General features: G+C 53.1%; 1 protein-coding gene across 1 annotated transcript in view; it reads left to right on the top strand.

Annotated features, from left to right (window-relative positions):
- Positions 1–3,118: 3,118 nt before the first annotated feature.
- SMAD6 (SMAD family member 6) overlaps positions 3,119–16,578 on the top strand; it is an 81,107-nt gene continuing 67,647 nt past the window's right edge. The window contains exons 1-2 of the mRNA XM_030931474.1: positions 3,119–5,168; positions 13,019–13,075. Coding sequence (XP_030787334.1) covers positions 4,352–5,168; positions 13,019–13,075 — 874 coding nt within the window. The 5' untranslated portion in view covers positions 3,119–4,351. The remainder of the gene's footprint in view (positions 5,169–13,018; positions 13,076–16,578) is intronic.

The following is a 16,578-nucleotide window of genomic DNA, read 5'->3' as shown; positions in this document are numbered from 1 at the left end:
TCTCTCCTTGGTCTGAGGCTGTTGGGGCATCTCTCAGGGCATTCCCCCAGGAACTCTGCAGATTGGGATGCCATGGTACCTCAGAGAGGCATGGAGGTGGAAGTGGGGAGAAGGGAGCCCCTAGGGGTACGTACGTGCTGAGCATCTGTGGAAGCACACATGTCCCTGCCCTCAGGAGGTCCTGCAGGTTACCTGTGGGTAATCCTTCCTGCCGGCTCATTTCCTTTGCTTCCCATTACACAAGCATACCCCTTCTTCAGCCAAACTGGCTGGGTTTTAATCCGGCATCGGCCACTAACTACAAGCTTGTGCAAGTTACTTTTGGCAGGCCTTTGTGCCTCAGTGTCTTTATCTATAAAATGACTGTAACAGGCCAGGCGTGGTGGCTCATGCCTATAATGCCAACACTTTGGGAGGCCAAGGCAGGTGGATCACTTCAGGCAGGTCAGGAGTTCAAGACCAGCCTGGCCAACATGGTAAAACCCTGTCTCTACTAAAAATGCAAAAATTAGCCAGGCATGGTGGTGCACGCCTGTAGTTCCAGTTACTTGGGGACGCTGAGGCAGGAGAACCACTTGAACCCGGGAAGTGGAGGTTGTAGTGAGCCAAGATCGCACCACTGCACTCCAGGCTGGGGACAGAGTGAGACTCCGTCTCAAAAAACAAATAAGAAATAGTGGTAACAGGCCGGGCGTGGTGGCTCACGCTTATAATCCCAACACTTTGGGAGGCCGAGGCGGGCGGATCACTTCAGGCAGGTCAGGAGTTCGAGACCAGCCTGGCCAATGTGGTAAAACCACATCTCTACTAAAAATACAAAAATTAGCCGGGCATGGTGGTGCATGCCTGTAGTTCCAACTACTTGGGAGGCTGAGGCACGAGAATCACTTGAGCCCAGGAAGCAGAGGCTGCAGTGAGCTGAGATCACACCACCGCACTCCAGTATGGGGACAGAGCAAGGCTCTGTCTCAAAAAAAAAAAAAAAAAAAAAAAAATACATTAAATAAAAAATAAAAATAAAATGGTGGTAACAACCATACCTATACCCAAAGTGTTGTTCTGGGGCCTCAACCCCTGACACTTTTGATTCAGTGGGTGGGCCTTTGAACCACATTTTGGAAATCCCTGCCTGAAGAGTACAGTCTGGCAACACAGACCTACACACCACTTCCAGCCAGAGGATGAGCAGGCGTGCTGGTTCATGCCTCTCTGGTTTCAGCATGTTAGCATTGTCAATGCCATCCTCATTTTAGTGGCATGTTACACAAGTGAGTTCCTGTGCCTCAGTTTTCCTCATCTGTAAGTGGAGACAATAATAGTAACTATGTTAAGTCCTTATATATTAATAATAAAAGTACCTATGTTAAGTGTTGTGAGAATTAACTAAGTCCTGGAACATTGCCTTGCCCATAGTAACGACTCAATACGTATGAACTATTATTATGGTAACCCACAGTCAAAGATAATCCACAAAGAGCAGACGCGGGGATAAAAGAAAATACATTGAGTTTCTCTTTGTATTTTAAGATGTATTAATTTCCCCAGGGGCGAAAAGTGACTGAAAGGGGCCACAAGACGGGCTTCTGGGGTGCAGGTCACATTGCTTTTTGGGTGCTGGTGACATCTTGTGTGTTTGTTCACTTGTGAAAATTCATCCTGCTATTCGCTTGAGATTTGTGCATTTAACGTGCACAATCTCCAGGGAGCTTCGTGGTTCTGTGAAGCACAAAGGGCAAGCATCCTCATCTGCGGTTTCAAACAAGAAACTGAGGCTAGGACCGATACTTTAATTTGGCCAAAGTAGTAGGAGATGAGTGTGAGGAAGTGTCTCAGCCCCATCTTTCGTTCGGGGAGCAACCGCCACTCCCAGAGAGCGCAGCGCGAACAGTACCTGGCTCCAGGTAAAGCTCAGCAAATGGTTCTGAATCCTCCTTGCAAATGCCACCCTTCCCCCAGCGCACACAGCCTCTGGACACGGCCGGGGGTTCGCACCGCCGCGCACGCCACAAACCAGCCCCACGCGTGGCTACCCTCCAGGGAGACCCGCTCGCCGGCGCCCCGCGGCCACCGCGGGAGAATGGCGCCCAGCCCCGGGCCAATGAGAGTAGCGGAATTTCTTTCATTCAGCGCGGGGCCAGGCTCCTGCCCGGAAAGGGGCGGGGCGCCGCGCCGGGGGTGGGGCCGCCGAGAGCGGGGGGAGAGGGCGGTGCCGGCCCCGCGGCCTGGCCAATCGGCGCCGCGCCCGGGGGGGGAGGGGGGCCCAAGCCTTTTTTCCCCTCCGCGCGGGACCAATCCCGACTTTACAAGCTTGAACTTTTGCCACCCTCGGACGAGCTAGCGCGCCCGAGGAGGTACCCCGCCGCGCCGGCTCCAGGGGCAGGAGCGGCCTTAACCCTTCCCGCGCCGGGCGTCAGGCTGCTGCCGCCGCCGCGCCCCGGATCCCGCCCCCAACCTACCCTAATTTTCGTGTGGAAACCTCGCTAGGGAAAGCGTGATCCCTCACCTACAGCCCTCTCCGAGGTGCGGAGAGTAAACTGGAGAAGGGAGAGGAAGCACCCAGCCTGGAGGCGGCCCGGCCGGCCGGCGGCCCGCCTCGCTCCGAGGGAGGGCCGTGGCGACCGAGAGGAGCCAGCGAGTAGACACTCCCCGCCTCTACACCACCCTCTCCATCTCCCCACTCCGGGCGAGCCTGGAGCCACCGTGCGCAAAGCGCCCTAAGTTCCCTCTTTCGCCCGGCAGAGCGACCCCCGATTTTGTGCAAGGAGCGTAGAGCCCCTCGTGCAGTCACGGAAGATCCGCTACCCCAACATATCCGCCGCCCCCTGCTCCTCAGAGGCTCAACCCGGGAAGGCACACACGCACACCCATTTTTATTAGCCTGCCCTGGGATGGGGGTTTGGAACAACTGTAAAGTGCAAAGTGTGTTTATAAGTTTGTGCACAAGCCAGGGAGAGGCAAAGCGCCCCGTTTGCGTCCGAGTCTCAGTGGGTCCGCCGAGCCTCGCGCGCCTGCCCGTGGCTCATGTAACCCTGTGTGTGTGTGTGTGTGTGTGTGTGTGTGTCCGCGCGCGCGCGTGTGTGCTCGCTCGCATCCGTGCCCCGGGCACAACGCGAGGCAGAAAGCGGGCCGCGGGAGCTGTCAGGCCCGTGGGCCGGGGTGCCGGAGCGGTGTGGGGCGGGGGCCCGAGCTCGGCCCGCCCCGGGAGCCGGCCCCTTGGAGCCTCCGGCCCTGCAATGGGACGTGTTCTCCTTTAAGAGTTAAGAAACTTGAAACCTTGTTTGCGCAACAATCAGCGCCGCGGAGCCGCCAAAGTGTCTAGACTGGCATATGATGGGAGTCAGCCAATGACTCCGCGGCGCTCCTCCGGGGGCCCTCAGTGTGCGTTTGAGGAGAACAAAAAAGAGAGAGCGAGCGGAGCAGGGGAGCGATCGAGGGAGCCGAGCCGAGAGAAAGAGCCGCCGGGCGCTGCCTTGCCAGACCTCGCTGGGACCCCGGGGCCACCGGGAGGCACTTCTGTGGAGGGGGGAGGGGGGGGGCGACCTCGGCAGCGTCGGCGCACGAAGCGTCCGAGGGCAGCGTGGGGCGGGCTGCGACCTCTGCCTCGGTGGACTGCATTTTTAATTAAGGATTCCCAGCAGCTCTTTGGGATTTTTACAGCTTCCACTCATGTGTTGACACCCGCGTCCAGGAGAAACTCGCTCCAAGTGCATCTAGCGCCTGGGACCTGAGACGGCGTTGGCCTTTCGTGCATGCAAATCCAGGGATTTAGGTTTTGTTTGGGATTTCCTTTTCTTTCTTTCCTTTTTTTTTTTTCTTTTTGCAGGGAGTAAGAAGGGAGCTGGGGTTATCAACAAGCTTGCCTTTCGGATCCTGCAGGAAAAGCCCATGTAGTTAAGCGCTTTGGTTTAAAAAAAGGCAGGGTAAAGGGAGGGCTTTCCAAACACATTTGGGGGTTCGCGCGAGCGCTTTGTGCTCATGGACCAGTCGCGCAACTTTTGAAGGCTCGCCGGCCCATGTGGGGTCTTTCTGGCGGTGCGCAGCCTGCAGCCCCCTCAAAGCGCGGGGGCTGGAGTTGTTGAGCAGCCCCGACGCTGCGGTCCATGTAGCCGCTGGCCGCGCGCGGACTGCGGCTCGGCGTGCGCGTGTTCCCGGCCGTCCCGCCTCGGCGAGCTCCCTCATGTTGTCGCCCTGCGGCGCCCCTTCGACGACAGGCTGTGCACGGTCTGCACGGCGCTCCGCGGCGGAGCTTCATGTGGGGCTGCGACCCGCGCAGCCGGCGCCTCGCTGAGGGAACGGACCCCTGGTAACCGGAGACCGCCTCCCCCCCACCCCTGGCGCCAAAGGATATCGTATGTTCAGGTCCAAACGCTCGGGGCTGGTGCGGCGACTTTGGCGAAGTCGTGTGGTCCCCGACCGGGAGGAAGGCGGCAGCGGCGGCGGTGGTGGCGGCGACGAGGATGGGAGCTTGGGCAGCCGAGCTGAGCCGGCCCCGCGGGCAAGAGAGGGCGGAGGCTGCAGCCGCTCCGAAGTCCGCCCGGTAGCCCCGCGGCGGCCCCGGGACGCAGTGGGACAGCGAGGCGCCCAGGGCGCGGGGAGGCGCCGGCGCGCAGGGGGCCCCCCGAGGCCCATGTCGGAGCCGGGGGCCGGCGCTGGGGGCTCCCTGCTGGACGTGGCGGAGCCGGGAGGCCCGGGCTGGCTGCCCGAGAGTGACTGTGAGACGGTGACCTGCTGTCTGTTTTCGGAGCGGGACGCCGCCGGCGCGCCCCGGGACGCCAGCGACCCCCTGGCCGGGGCGGCCCTGGAGCCGGCGGGCGGCGGGCGGAGTCGCGAAGCGCGCTCGCGGCTGCTGCTGTTGGAGCAGGAACTCAAAACAGTCACGTACTCGCTGCTGAAGCGGCTCAAGGAGCGCTCGCTGGACACGCTGCTGGAGGCGGTGGAGTCCCGCGGCGGCGTGCCGGGCGGCTGCGTGCTGGTGCCGCGAGCCGACCTCCGCCTGGGCGGCCAGCCCGCGCCGCCGCAGCTGCTGCTCGGCCGCCTCTTCCGCTGGCCCGACCTGCAGCACGCAGTGGAGCTGAAGCCACTGTGCGGCTGCCACAGCTTCGCCGCCGCTGCCGACGGCCCCACCGTGTGCTGCAACCCCTACCACTTCAGCCGGCTCTGCGGGCCAGGTGAGCGCGCTGCGCCGGCCGGCGGGGCCCCGGGTCCCGGTCCCCGTCCCCTTCCGTGCCCTTCTCTCTGTGACACTGCGGGTCGGCGCAGCTGCGGGTGCTCCCCCGGGTGCCCTTGGAGCCACCAGGAGAGGCGCCTTAGCCCAGCCGAGGGGAGTGGGTGTCCCAGCACACACCTCAAGTGGCAACTTTATCTCAAGGCTCCGGTAAACTTAAAAGGGTACACGTCGTAGTTTTCTCTGTGCAGTTTCAGGGACATGATGTAGGCTCCAACTTCATAGGCAGTGAAAGGGGAGGGCAGGCCAAGGAGAGACCAAAGAAGTAGGTACTATTTCCTCCTACCTCAATTCCGGAATCTACCCCAGTCTGTGCCCAGGCTTCTAGCATTTGTATGCACGTGCCCTTACCCATACTGTGCTTTTCTATGTCCAAGCAGCTGTAAGTTGTGAAATTGGGTGTACACAAATCATAGCTAGAATCAAAAGTCTTCGTCAAATGCCCAATTTGTACCTTTGTATACTTTCAACAAAGCTTTGCAGGGTAATCCCTCTCTGGAGTAAAGAGCACTGTCTTTATTCCCCACATATTATCATTCCCCACAACCCTTGGATGTCAAGTGCCAGGGTCTTCCATAGTCCTTCTCAGCTTTTGTGTTCAGATTTTGTATAGAGTTTAGGGTCTTGGTGGCATCCGTGAGTAGGTGAAGAAGCCAGATACTCGATTACCTCTGAGAACTGCCCCCCTTCTTTGTTCTCCTCTTGGGATTTCCTGCACACATCCCACCCTCAGCCTTGCTTACCCGGCCAGGCCCTGGTGCTCAGGTGCAGACAGGCGGAGGCTCCAGCAGGTCAGGAGGCTCCAGCAGGCCAGGAGCATGCACTTGCCTTGCTCTGACCTCTGCCTTGCGGGGAACACACATTTTAGCCTGTAGCTAGCCTCTGAGGGATGTATGGGAATCCATTAGGTGACACTGGGGTTTTGCAGGGGTGGGACTGGCAGGGAGTCACAGGCTTTGAGCCTGGGAGGGCTCTGAATCCCTCCATTCTGGCTTCCCTGGGGAGAGTCAGCACCCAGGCTGGGAGCGCAGAGAGGGTCAGATCTTAGGTCTCCTGACTCTGTGTGGAAGAGGAAGATGGGCCTAGGATGGTGCATTTGTCCTAGGTGTCTTGTTTGTGTGTGGAGTAGTGTCTGGAGAGGAAAGGAAGTTTTCCCTCAGTGATGATTACTGCATAGAGGGCATTGATGGGGGTGGGTGGAGAGGGGCATTGTTGATCAGGCACCCTACTCCCCTCATGGTAACTCCAGTCCTAATTTAGGATCTATGAGCAGTCCCTGATCTGTGGCCCATGCCAGGCTTTCTATGCACTCTTTTCCCCTTGCTGACAGCTTTCCCTGGAAGTGACTTTCTCCCCTCTGCGAACTCTGTCTCCTCCCTGCCTCTGGGGAAGGAGACCCCTATTTATGGTTGTCTTGTTCCTGGTCATTTTTTTTTTAAGTGGGCCCATTCCACTCTTGTAGAAGCCCCTGGCAGGTATATTCTCTCTCGCCACTTCAGTGTGCCAGCAAATGTTTGTTGAGCAACTATTCTGGGCCAGGCACTGTGCTGGGTGCTGTGTCTAGCAGAGTGGAAATATGAGTAGGATCTGTGCCCTCAAGAAACATAATCCCACGAGGGATTTATGGGGGAGAAAGGGGGGAAGAAGGGAAGTGTGCAGGGCCAGGTCACTGGGTCTGAACTACCAGAAGGCTATGGGGTGTATGTAATAGGATGGCCTGAAGGAGCTCCACAGCTCCAACCTGGAGCAGGACCTTGGAGGATGGGTCACAGGAGAGGGAGCCAGCCAGCTCAGAGTTAAGGTGCCAGGCATGCTCAGGTGGGTGGGCAGGGAGGGGAGGAGTGAAAAAGTTGGAGACAATGGACAGGACCGCTCCTGCTACTACTCCTGGGACTAGGAGTTGGCTTGGGTGTTGGTTTGCATTTAGTGGTTTTGGAGAGGTACAGGTCAAGAGATAGCTGGCAAGCTGCAGTGGAACGGTTCTTGACCATGGACCTAGTCCTAGGCTCTGCCCAGCTTGTAACCTGCCTCTTGACTTTGGATGAGTTACCTCTCCTCTCAGCCACCGTGCTGGTCAGTGGGGGTGGCTCTAGGAACATTCTCCCCATCTAAATCTGGACTAAGCCTTGGGACTTGATTCCCCTCCTTCTCCCAGAAGGAGGCGCTGTTGCCAGGGCTGCAGCACCCCAAGTCTCCTCCACTGTTCCTTTGCTAGCTGCTAGCAGGTGGGGCCCCCATTCAGCCACCCTGGGGACCGCTGGGAGGACCGATGGTCAGGGAAGAGTTTCCAGTATGTGCCAGGTTGACCCTCTTGCCCCTGGCCTGAGAGCTGGGGGAGCCCTGGGCTGCCCACCCCGCCTCCACCGCCTGGCCGCCAGCCTGGCTCCCATAACTGGGCGGGCGCATAGCTGGGGCTCAGCCGTGCGCGTCCTGATAAGGAGCCTGCGCCTTCCAGGGCTCTGGGGAGAGAGCCCGGGCACCGGGCAGACAGACGCGCTCGCACACACAGCGCAGGCACACAGCTAGCGACCAAAGTACACTGGAACACCAGCACTGAGGGACTCCCCCCTGGCAGCCGTCACCTCCGGACCTTCACCGACCACCGCAGGGAGCCCCAGTGACCGGAGACCCCTTCCTGGGCAGTGCGGACCCCTGCTGTTCGGAGCCCAACGTGATTTGTGGCTTGGGGCTAGTTTCCCCTTTGGGCTTCTTTTCCCGTATCTAAAGTAAGGGATTGGAGGGAATCCCTGCGGGCTGACATGCAGATTCCAGGCCACACAGGCCTCCGTCCCCTCCCCGACTCTGCACCAGGCTTGTCTCGGAAACAGGGGTCCTCAGGAGGGGACCCACCTCTGCTGGGCATGAGCTGGGGGCCTCCTGGCCTCCCAGCCCGTGGGAGTCAGGCCCAGCTCTGCCTCCCCCTTGGGTGTCTTTCTGTCCCAGGAAAAGCCAGTTCGCTGAGCTCGGTGGGTGCCTATGTGGACGGAAATGTGGAGAAATACTTTAATCACAGCTCTAACCTGTGTTTATAGAGCTCCTTTCTCCTGAAAGTATCCATTAACTTCGGAATAAATCTCCTGCTCTTTGCTTCCCCACTTTTTTTTTTTTTTCTGTAATTATATTCAGTAAATTACTATTATCCAAATTGCGCCCGGGGAAGAGAGACAGAGCGAGAGAGAGAACTTCTAAACGACTGGAGGAGGCCGCCTAGGAAAACACAGGGTTCCCAGGCCAGGACTATAGGAATTAGAATGGGCTAGAAAGTTTTCCTTTTATTTGGCCTGGCATTATCCCTTTGAAATGAGATCAATTTCAAGTTGGGCTTCCAAGCCCCCGCCCTGCCCGGCTCAGCGGCCCCTAGCCCTGCTTGTCTGCTCCTCCTAGCTCCTCCTGGAGGTGAGGAAGGGGTGATAATGTGCAGTTTGCCTCTTGCTGGCGCCAGCCGGCCGCGCTGTTTATCTGGCTGCCAGGGGAATCTGGGCAATTAGGCTCAGCCAGCCTTAAAGTGCCAGGAGCTCCTTTTCTGCGTCTGCCATCATGGGGCTTAGGGTTGAGTCTTCAGCTTCTGGGGGCAGGAAGGATGGGCACTCAGGAGGCTCCCTCCCCACCCACAGCCCCTCTTTGGGAGGGGGGGAAACTTGGCAACCCAGGAGGCATGTGAATCTTTTCCTAAGCAAGATGCTGAGCTGCAAAGATGGGGGTGGAAGGTAATGTCCCAAACTGAAACTTTTCCAGGCACTGGGAGAGGCTGTGAACTCTTCTGGCTTTAGAATTTAGGTCTAGATCCCAAAAGGCTAAGTACCCCCTGGGGGCTAACCAGAGGCATGCCTGGGCTGAGCTGAACCTTCTGGTGCACTGGCCCCTGGCTGACTGCTCTTGCTTCTGCAGGAAGTTGGAGGAGGTTCCTGAAGTTGATGCCTCAGGCTGGATGTCCAAGGGGGTTGGAGTTCCTGATGTCTTTCTGTCTCCCTCTCTTTTCTTTTTCTCCCTACCAGGTCCACTTCTTTCAGAGGGGCCTGCAGTGCTCTAAAAGTTCTCCTGTTAAAGTTTAGAGCATATTGGTTATTATTTTAAAATCAACACAACTTTTAAAAGTACTAAGACAACTTCTAAGAGGGGAGTGGACAGAGGGCCTGGTGGCAGCTCACAGGTTCTTTTCTGATCTTTGGTCTCACCCACCAAGTGTCCCACCTGAGTGCCCACCTGAGGTAATACCCTGAGGCTCCATCAGTCCAGATCCATAGGGTGCAGCCACGTGGAAGTGGTGGCTGATTGTTACCTGGTAGTGTTCATAGCACATTATTCATAATAGCTAAAGAGAGGAAGCAACCCAAATGTCCACTAGCTGATGAATGGATAAATGAAATATGGTGCATCCAAAAAATGGAATATAATTCACCCATGAAAAAGAACGAAGTCCAGTTCCGAAACATGTTACAACATGGATGAACCTCGACGACTTTGTGCCACATGAAAGAAGAAGCCAGCCACAAAAGGCCATATGTTGTATGAAATGAAATGTCCAGAATGGGCAAACCCATAGAGACAAAAAGTAGGTTAGTGGTTGCCCAGGGTTTTGGGATTGGGGTCTAGGAAGTGACTGCCAGTGGGGATGGTGTTTCTTTTTGCGATGAAAAAAATGTCCTGTGTTTAGATTGTGGTTGATGGTTGCACAACATTGTAAATATACTAAAAAAAAAACCACTGAATGGTATATTTTAAAAAAGGGTGAATCTTAGGGTATGTGAATTATATCTCAATTTTTGGAAAGGGTTACCTGATACTGGTCTCCAGCTGGCCTTCCCCATAATACCTGCAGCTACTTTCATATGTGGCCTTGGGCAGGTCCTTCAGCAAATGGGACCTTAGTTTTCATATCAGTGAAAAGAAGGAATTGAGTTGGGGAACCCCAAGGCCTCTTCTGTCTCTGACACTCTAAATCCTTGTGTTGTAGGGTGGAGTCTAAAGCCTTCATACTTTTTTAGTTGCCTACAATGGAATCTACTGATTAGCTTTGGGTCCATGCAGTTGTTAAACAGTTGGCTGGGCGCTGTGGCTCATGCCTATAATCCCAGCACTTTGGGAGGCCGAGGCGGGTGGATCACCTGAGGTCGGGAGTTCAAGACCAGCCTGACCAACATGGAGAAACCCCATCTCTACTAAAAATACAAAATTAGCTGGGCATGGTGGTGCATGCCTGTAATCCCAGCTACTAGGGAGGCCGAGGCAGAAGAATCGCTTGAACCTGCGAGGTGGATGTTGCGGTGAGCCGAGATCACGCCATTGCACTCCAGCCTGGGTAACAAGAGCGAAACTCTGTCTCAAATAAATAAACAGTTGTGTGCATACCATTTTGCCAGAGCTAATGGGAGCGTGGTGAGGTCCCTCCTGAATACTTTGCAGTGCTCCACTACCTGGCATGTCTCCTGGTTCAGGTTCATAGATTTTCTTTCTATCTCACAACATTGGAACTCCCAACTCAGCTATGGCCGTGGGTAGTGGGTGTTACAACTCAAGGCTCAGGTAGCTCTTCCAGGTGGGACTTCATTAGCCTTTCCTGCCTTCCACCTTTTGATTCCCAGGTAAGCAGCCCCTGGAAGAGATGCTGGCATTGGTTACAGAGGCTTGACTCCAGCCACTACTGCCCATAGTTGTCAAGATTCACCTTTGGGAATAAATCTGGGGGGCGGATGTCCAGAGCTCTATGCCATGTGTGGCCTAGGCCTCAGCCAGTCAGATTTTTGCAAAAGTAACCCTAAGAAATTGCAGGCTTTCTGATAAGCTCATGGGGGTAGTGGAAAGGGCATGGAGGTCAGGGACCTGGCATTGGTTCTGGCTCCATACCTAGCTCCTGAGGGAGTCACTTCCACTCACTAGGCCACAGTCTCCTCCTCTGTACAGTGGAAGCACTGGCCTCAATTCTCTTTTCCTGTGGAACTCCAGCCCTTCCTCTGCCCTGCCTCTTGTCCTGAGAGGCCGGTCCTCCTCAAGGCTGGCCTCTAGGCCTGAGAGCCCCCTAGATCCTCTTTCTGTACATCTTTGTCCACAGGTGCATTCAACTTCACCATTATCCTCATCCCAGTTGTCTGTGTCCATATTTAGTGAGATTGTTCTGTGCAGGTGATGTCCCAGACCCAGCGGGGATGAAGAGATGTAAGGAAGGGCATCTCTTGATTCCATCTCATTGGGTGGCAGAGCAGAGTTAGGCCTGGACTGGAATCCCAGCTCCACCATGACTGGCTCAGGAGACATGCGCAAGTCAGTTTTCTCATCTGTAAAATGGGGATGATAATGTCATCTCATTTGAGAAAGGATTAAATAAAATTGGTGCCTGATGAGCATAATTAACTACTCTGTACCTGAGGTCTAAAATAATAAAATTGAAAGTGATTGGCATGGAGTGAGACACAAGGTAGGCACCGAGCAAGTGTTCACGTCTCTATCAGTGGCTACTCTGTGATTCACTTTTCCTTCTCTAATTTCTGTCCACAGAAAGTCTCTGTTTCTAAACCTCAGAACTTTGACTTTGTTGGAAGTAACTTTGAGCTGGAAAAGCCAGGGTGGGGAAGAGGTGAGGCCTCGTTGGGTGTATGGAGCAAAACAAATGCTCCTATAACTAATTGTGCCTTATTACAATTGCGAAAAACACTTATTACCCCTTGTGTCATTACTGATACCCGCCTAATAATAGTTATTACCACTTTATTACCACTGAGAGTTTGTTTTAGTTTGCGATTTGATTGTGTTTAGTTTCATTTACTGAAAATGAAGGGTCATTTCATTCATGCAAATTGTTACTTAGTTTAGCAAATTGTTACTTCCCATAAAGCAAGAAGCTAAGGAATTCTTCTGAAGGCAAAGTATATGTTTTTAAGGAGGAGTATTTTAGGCAAATGAAAGGAAACCCAAAGAAAAATATCATAGACAATAAGGAATAATAGCATCTGAGCTGTAGAGAACTTGCGTTCTGCCCCTGTCCTTTACAAAAGGGGAGACTGAGGCCAAGAGTGGAAGTGACTGGCTTTAAGACCTCCTATTGAGATAGCTGGGTTTGACCTTTTGGGTCCTAACCCTTTCTGCTGTCCTCCCCTGCACCTAGGAATGCTAGCTCTAATGCTGCTTGTTTGGACACGAGTTTCTGTGTCTGGGCCTTTGCACTTACACTCAGCTCTGACTAGGCTTGCCAAATTTAGCAAGTAAAATGCAGGATGCCCAGTTAAATTAGAGTATCAGATAAACAACACACCATATTTTAGTATAAGTACACCGCCAATATCGAAAGGGGCACACTTATACTACAAAATGATGCTATGTTTATCCAAAACTCAAATGTAACTGAGCATCTGGTATTTTATCCAGCAGCCCTGGCTCTGACTTTCCCTGCACTCACGTTTCTCTTGTTAAAGTAGTAAGTTACTGTTTATGGAGGTGTTTTTCGATAATGCCAAGAGCTGCACTAAGCATTTTACATACATTATCCCAGCAAACCTGGGAGGTCTAGATGATTATTATCCTCATTTTAGAGCTGAAGAAACAGGCTCAGAGAGGTGAAGTAAGTTGCTTGAGGTCACACAGCCAAATATGGCAGAGCTGGGATTGAGCCCGTATCTGTCTGTGCCCCAAGCCTGTGGCTTTAACTGTTGAGGGGATTTGGGCAGCAGAGGAGATGGGACAAAGGGAGGGCTTTCTGGAGGCTGAGTTTATTATTTGAGGAAACCAGAAATTAAAAGCATATAGAACCTGAGGTGTGAGCTCCCCCACCCTGGCAGTGACATGCTGTCTCCTGTCTTCCAGAATCTCCGCCACCTCCCTACTCTCGGCTGTCTCCTCGCGACGAGTACAAGCCACTGGGTAAGTGCACCCTCCTTCCTACCCTTGCAGAGGTGTGTCCCTAACTGGGTCCCCTTCAGCCCAGTGTCTGTCCAGCCTCAGGGCTGGAGGGCTGGAGGGGAGGGGTGAAAGCCAGACCGGTTGCTGTGAAATGGGGTGAAGTTGTGCAAACACTCCCACAGTTGGGCCAAAGCAGACCCAGCTTCTGCAGCAGGCTATTTACATCTCGAAATTCCACTGCTCATCATTAACCTCTCTGTGACCTTTTAAACATGGGCTTTTCGAAGATGAATGGGTTTTGACTTACGCATCTCGCTGGAGGTGGGTTGGTATTTCTGTGTTTCTTTCCTCTCTCTTGGGCCCCCTAGCCTTGGGTTATTCTCCTTTAGAGTGTATTAATTAGTAATATGACAAATAGGTTGGGCATGAAGTCTTTGTTGAGAGGAGCTGTGTATTTCCCCCTTTTTAAGCCAAGATGTTCACTTGAGCGGAAACAACAATTGGAGTATTAAAGAGGAATGTATATTGGTATACAAAGCCCCTGGCATGGACTGTCCCCTAGGTGAGCTTAGTGGAGTTGGTAATTTTAGACAACTGCCATTCAGAGGCAGAACATGTTTTCTGTAAAACCTTGAGCCTAGATGATCAGCCCATACTCTGGGGTAGATGTAAGTGGTTTCAAAAGTAGAGATTGTTGGCTCACGCCTGTAATCCCAGCACTTTGGGAGGCCAAGGGGGGCAGATCACTTGAGGTTAGGAGGTTGAGATCAGCCTAGCCAACATGGTGAAACCCCATCTCTACTAAAAATACAAAAATTAGCTGGGTGTGGTGGTGCACATGCTCCCAAGTAGCTGTAATCCCAGCCACTCGGGAGGCTGAGGCAGGAAAACTGCTTGAACCTGGGAGGTTGCAGGGAGCTGAGGTCACGCCACTGCACTCTAGCCTGGGCGACAGAGTGAGTGAAACTCTGTCTCAAAAAAAAAAAAAAAAAAAGGGTAGAGATTGTGGCTGGGAACGATGGCTCATGCCTATAATCCCAGCATTTTAGGAGGCTAAGGTGGGAGGATCGCTTGAAGCCAGAAGTTCTGGACCAGCCTGGGCAACATAGCAAGACCCCATCTCTGTAAAAAATACGAAAATTAGCTGGGTGTGGTGGCTCAGGCCTGCAATCCTGACTACTTAGGAGGCTGAGGTGGGAGGATCAGTTAAGTCCAGGAGTTAGAGGCTGCAGTGAGGTATGACTGTGCCACTGCACTCCAGTCTGGGCAACAGAACAAGACCCCATCTATAAAATAAAATAAAAGTGGAGAGTGCTTGGCTCTCTGTTTCCTCTAGTGGGGTTTCAGGGCATGGGTTCTGAGGCAGAGAAGTGATGGAATCTGTAGGATCTTGACTGTGGGGCAAGTTAGTTTGGCCCTGACAGTGCCAGGAAAGCAACTTTGTGACCCAAGCAGTTCCCGTGGGACTCAAGCTTTAGAAGTCAGATGGCGTGGCAACGATGCTGAAACATTCCACCAAGTGACCGCAAAAAGTGGGTTTTGTTTGGTTTTTTTGTAAAGGCCTCCTCCCAGTAGCGTGTGTTAGCATCATCTGGGAGGTCACTTCTTTTTTTCTTTGTTTGAGATGGAGTCTCACCCTGTCACCCAGGCTGGAGTGAAATAGCGTGAACTCGGCCCACTGCAACCTCCGCCTCCTGGGTTCAAACAATTCTTCTGCCTCAGCCTCCCGAGTAGCTGGGACTGTTACAGGTGCACGCCACCATGCTCGGCTAATTTTTGTAGAGACCGAGTTTTACCATATTGGCCAGGCTGGTCTTAATCTCCTGACCTCGTGATCTGCCCGCCTTGGCCTCCCAAAGTGCTGGGAATACAGGCGTGAGCCACTGCACCTGGCTGGGGAGGTCACTTCTTAGTGTCATAGACACTCAGGCATATTCACCCCAGTTTTCCTTCCAGACCCCTCACCTGCCGTGAAGTCAGAAGTGCCCACCAGGTCCCTTCAGAAGTGTGACCTTCTCAGGCTAGGTGGGCAGAGGCTGTCCCACGAGGGTGTGGGAGTCCGCGACCAAACCATGGTGGCCACCCTATTGTTGTTCCAGAAGTAGAATTGTCCCATAAATGGGGGAGCCTTAGTTTCTGGGGAACTGGAGAGAGCTTCTGGTGGGAGCTTGTCACTTAAGAAATGAAGAATCAAACTGAGTTAGGGGGAGGAGCTGCCCAGCTAATGAGCTGCAGGGTTGAGGCACAAACTCAGAGCAGCCCCCACTCAGGTGGGTGGCTCGCTGTCCTTCCCTCGGAGGCCTGTCTTAGCATTTCCTAAGTCAGCATAATTGCACTAGTTGCTTGCAAGATCCTTAGTTCCATTAGAGAAAAAAACCTTCAAAAGTTCTTCGTGAAAGTTCTTAGCACCTCAGCTTGAATGTCAAGGATCATCGCCCTGAGGGGTTTGTCAGTTAGCATGTGATAAAGCAGCAAAAATCAGGGCACTGCCCAGCCCTGCAGAGTGACCATGTGGAAATCAAACAGTTGTCCCCATGATTTTGCAAATGAGATGACTGAGGCCCAGAAAGAGGAAGTGACACTTACTGGTGGTCAAATAGCTCAGCCCACCACCTGTTTTTATATGGCTTGCAAACTAAGAATGGCTTTTATTTTTGAAGTGGTTAAAAAAAAAATCCAAAGAAGCATAATGTTTCATGACACCTGAAAACTATGTGAAATTCAGATTTTGATGTCCAGAAGTGGAGTTTTACTGGAACACAGCCAGGCTTGTCCATTTCCATTTTGTCCATGGCTGAGGCAGAGTTGAGTAGTTGCAGCAGAGACTGTATAGTTCACAAAGCTGAAAATATTAACCTCTGGTCCTTTATAGAAAAAGCTGGTGAGCCCTGATGTTGCTTGACTCATAGTGGAGGCAGGACCTGAACCTGGAGCTCCAACTTGCAGATGGAGTTCTTCCTCCTTGAGGCTTAAGCAGTGATGGAGGTTGGGAACGTTCTTTTGCACAGCAGCCATTGAGACACTGTCCAGGGCCTCTCTAGAAACACTAGATGTGAGGGTTTGGCAAGGGCGTGATAGGGACTTACTAGCTGTGAAAGGTGGAAACCGTGTGTCGTTCCCACTCTTCTGGAAACCTCACAGTGCTGTCTGTGTTGGCTCTAAGGCAGTTCACTAAGAAATAGGACTGGGCTTGTGATGTTACTACTTCAGATGGGAAGTGGCAGGTAGGGCTCTGAGCACTAAGCACTTTGGGAACATTCGGTATTAAAAGCAAAACTCTTTTAAGAAGTTCCCAGTTGAGCGCTGAGGGTTATTTTTTGTTTTCTTTTTTTTTTTTTTTTAAGATTTTTCCGTGTGTCCTTATTTTTCTCCTAACATATTTTTCCAGCAGATAACTTTTTCATTCCCTGATAAATAGTCCCGGGTTATTTTTTGGTATTATTTTCTCTTCCTTGCATTGTTGTTTTTTCATAAACAAAAAGCCAGTTCACTTCTAAGCCTCTGTGATCACATGAGACCAAAAA

The sequence above is a fragment of the Rhinopithecus roxellana genome, chromosome 5, assembly GCF_007565055.1.
Source record: "Rhinopithecus roxellana isolate Shanxi Qingling chromosome 5, ASM756505v1, whole genome shotgun sequence".
NCBI lineage: Eukaryota > Metazoa > Chordata > Mammalia > Primates > Cercopithecidae > Rhinopithecus > Rhinopithecus roxellana.
Note: the sequence above shows the minus strand (reverse complement) of the source record. Positions and strands in the feature narration are given on the sequence as shown.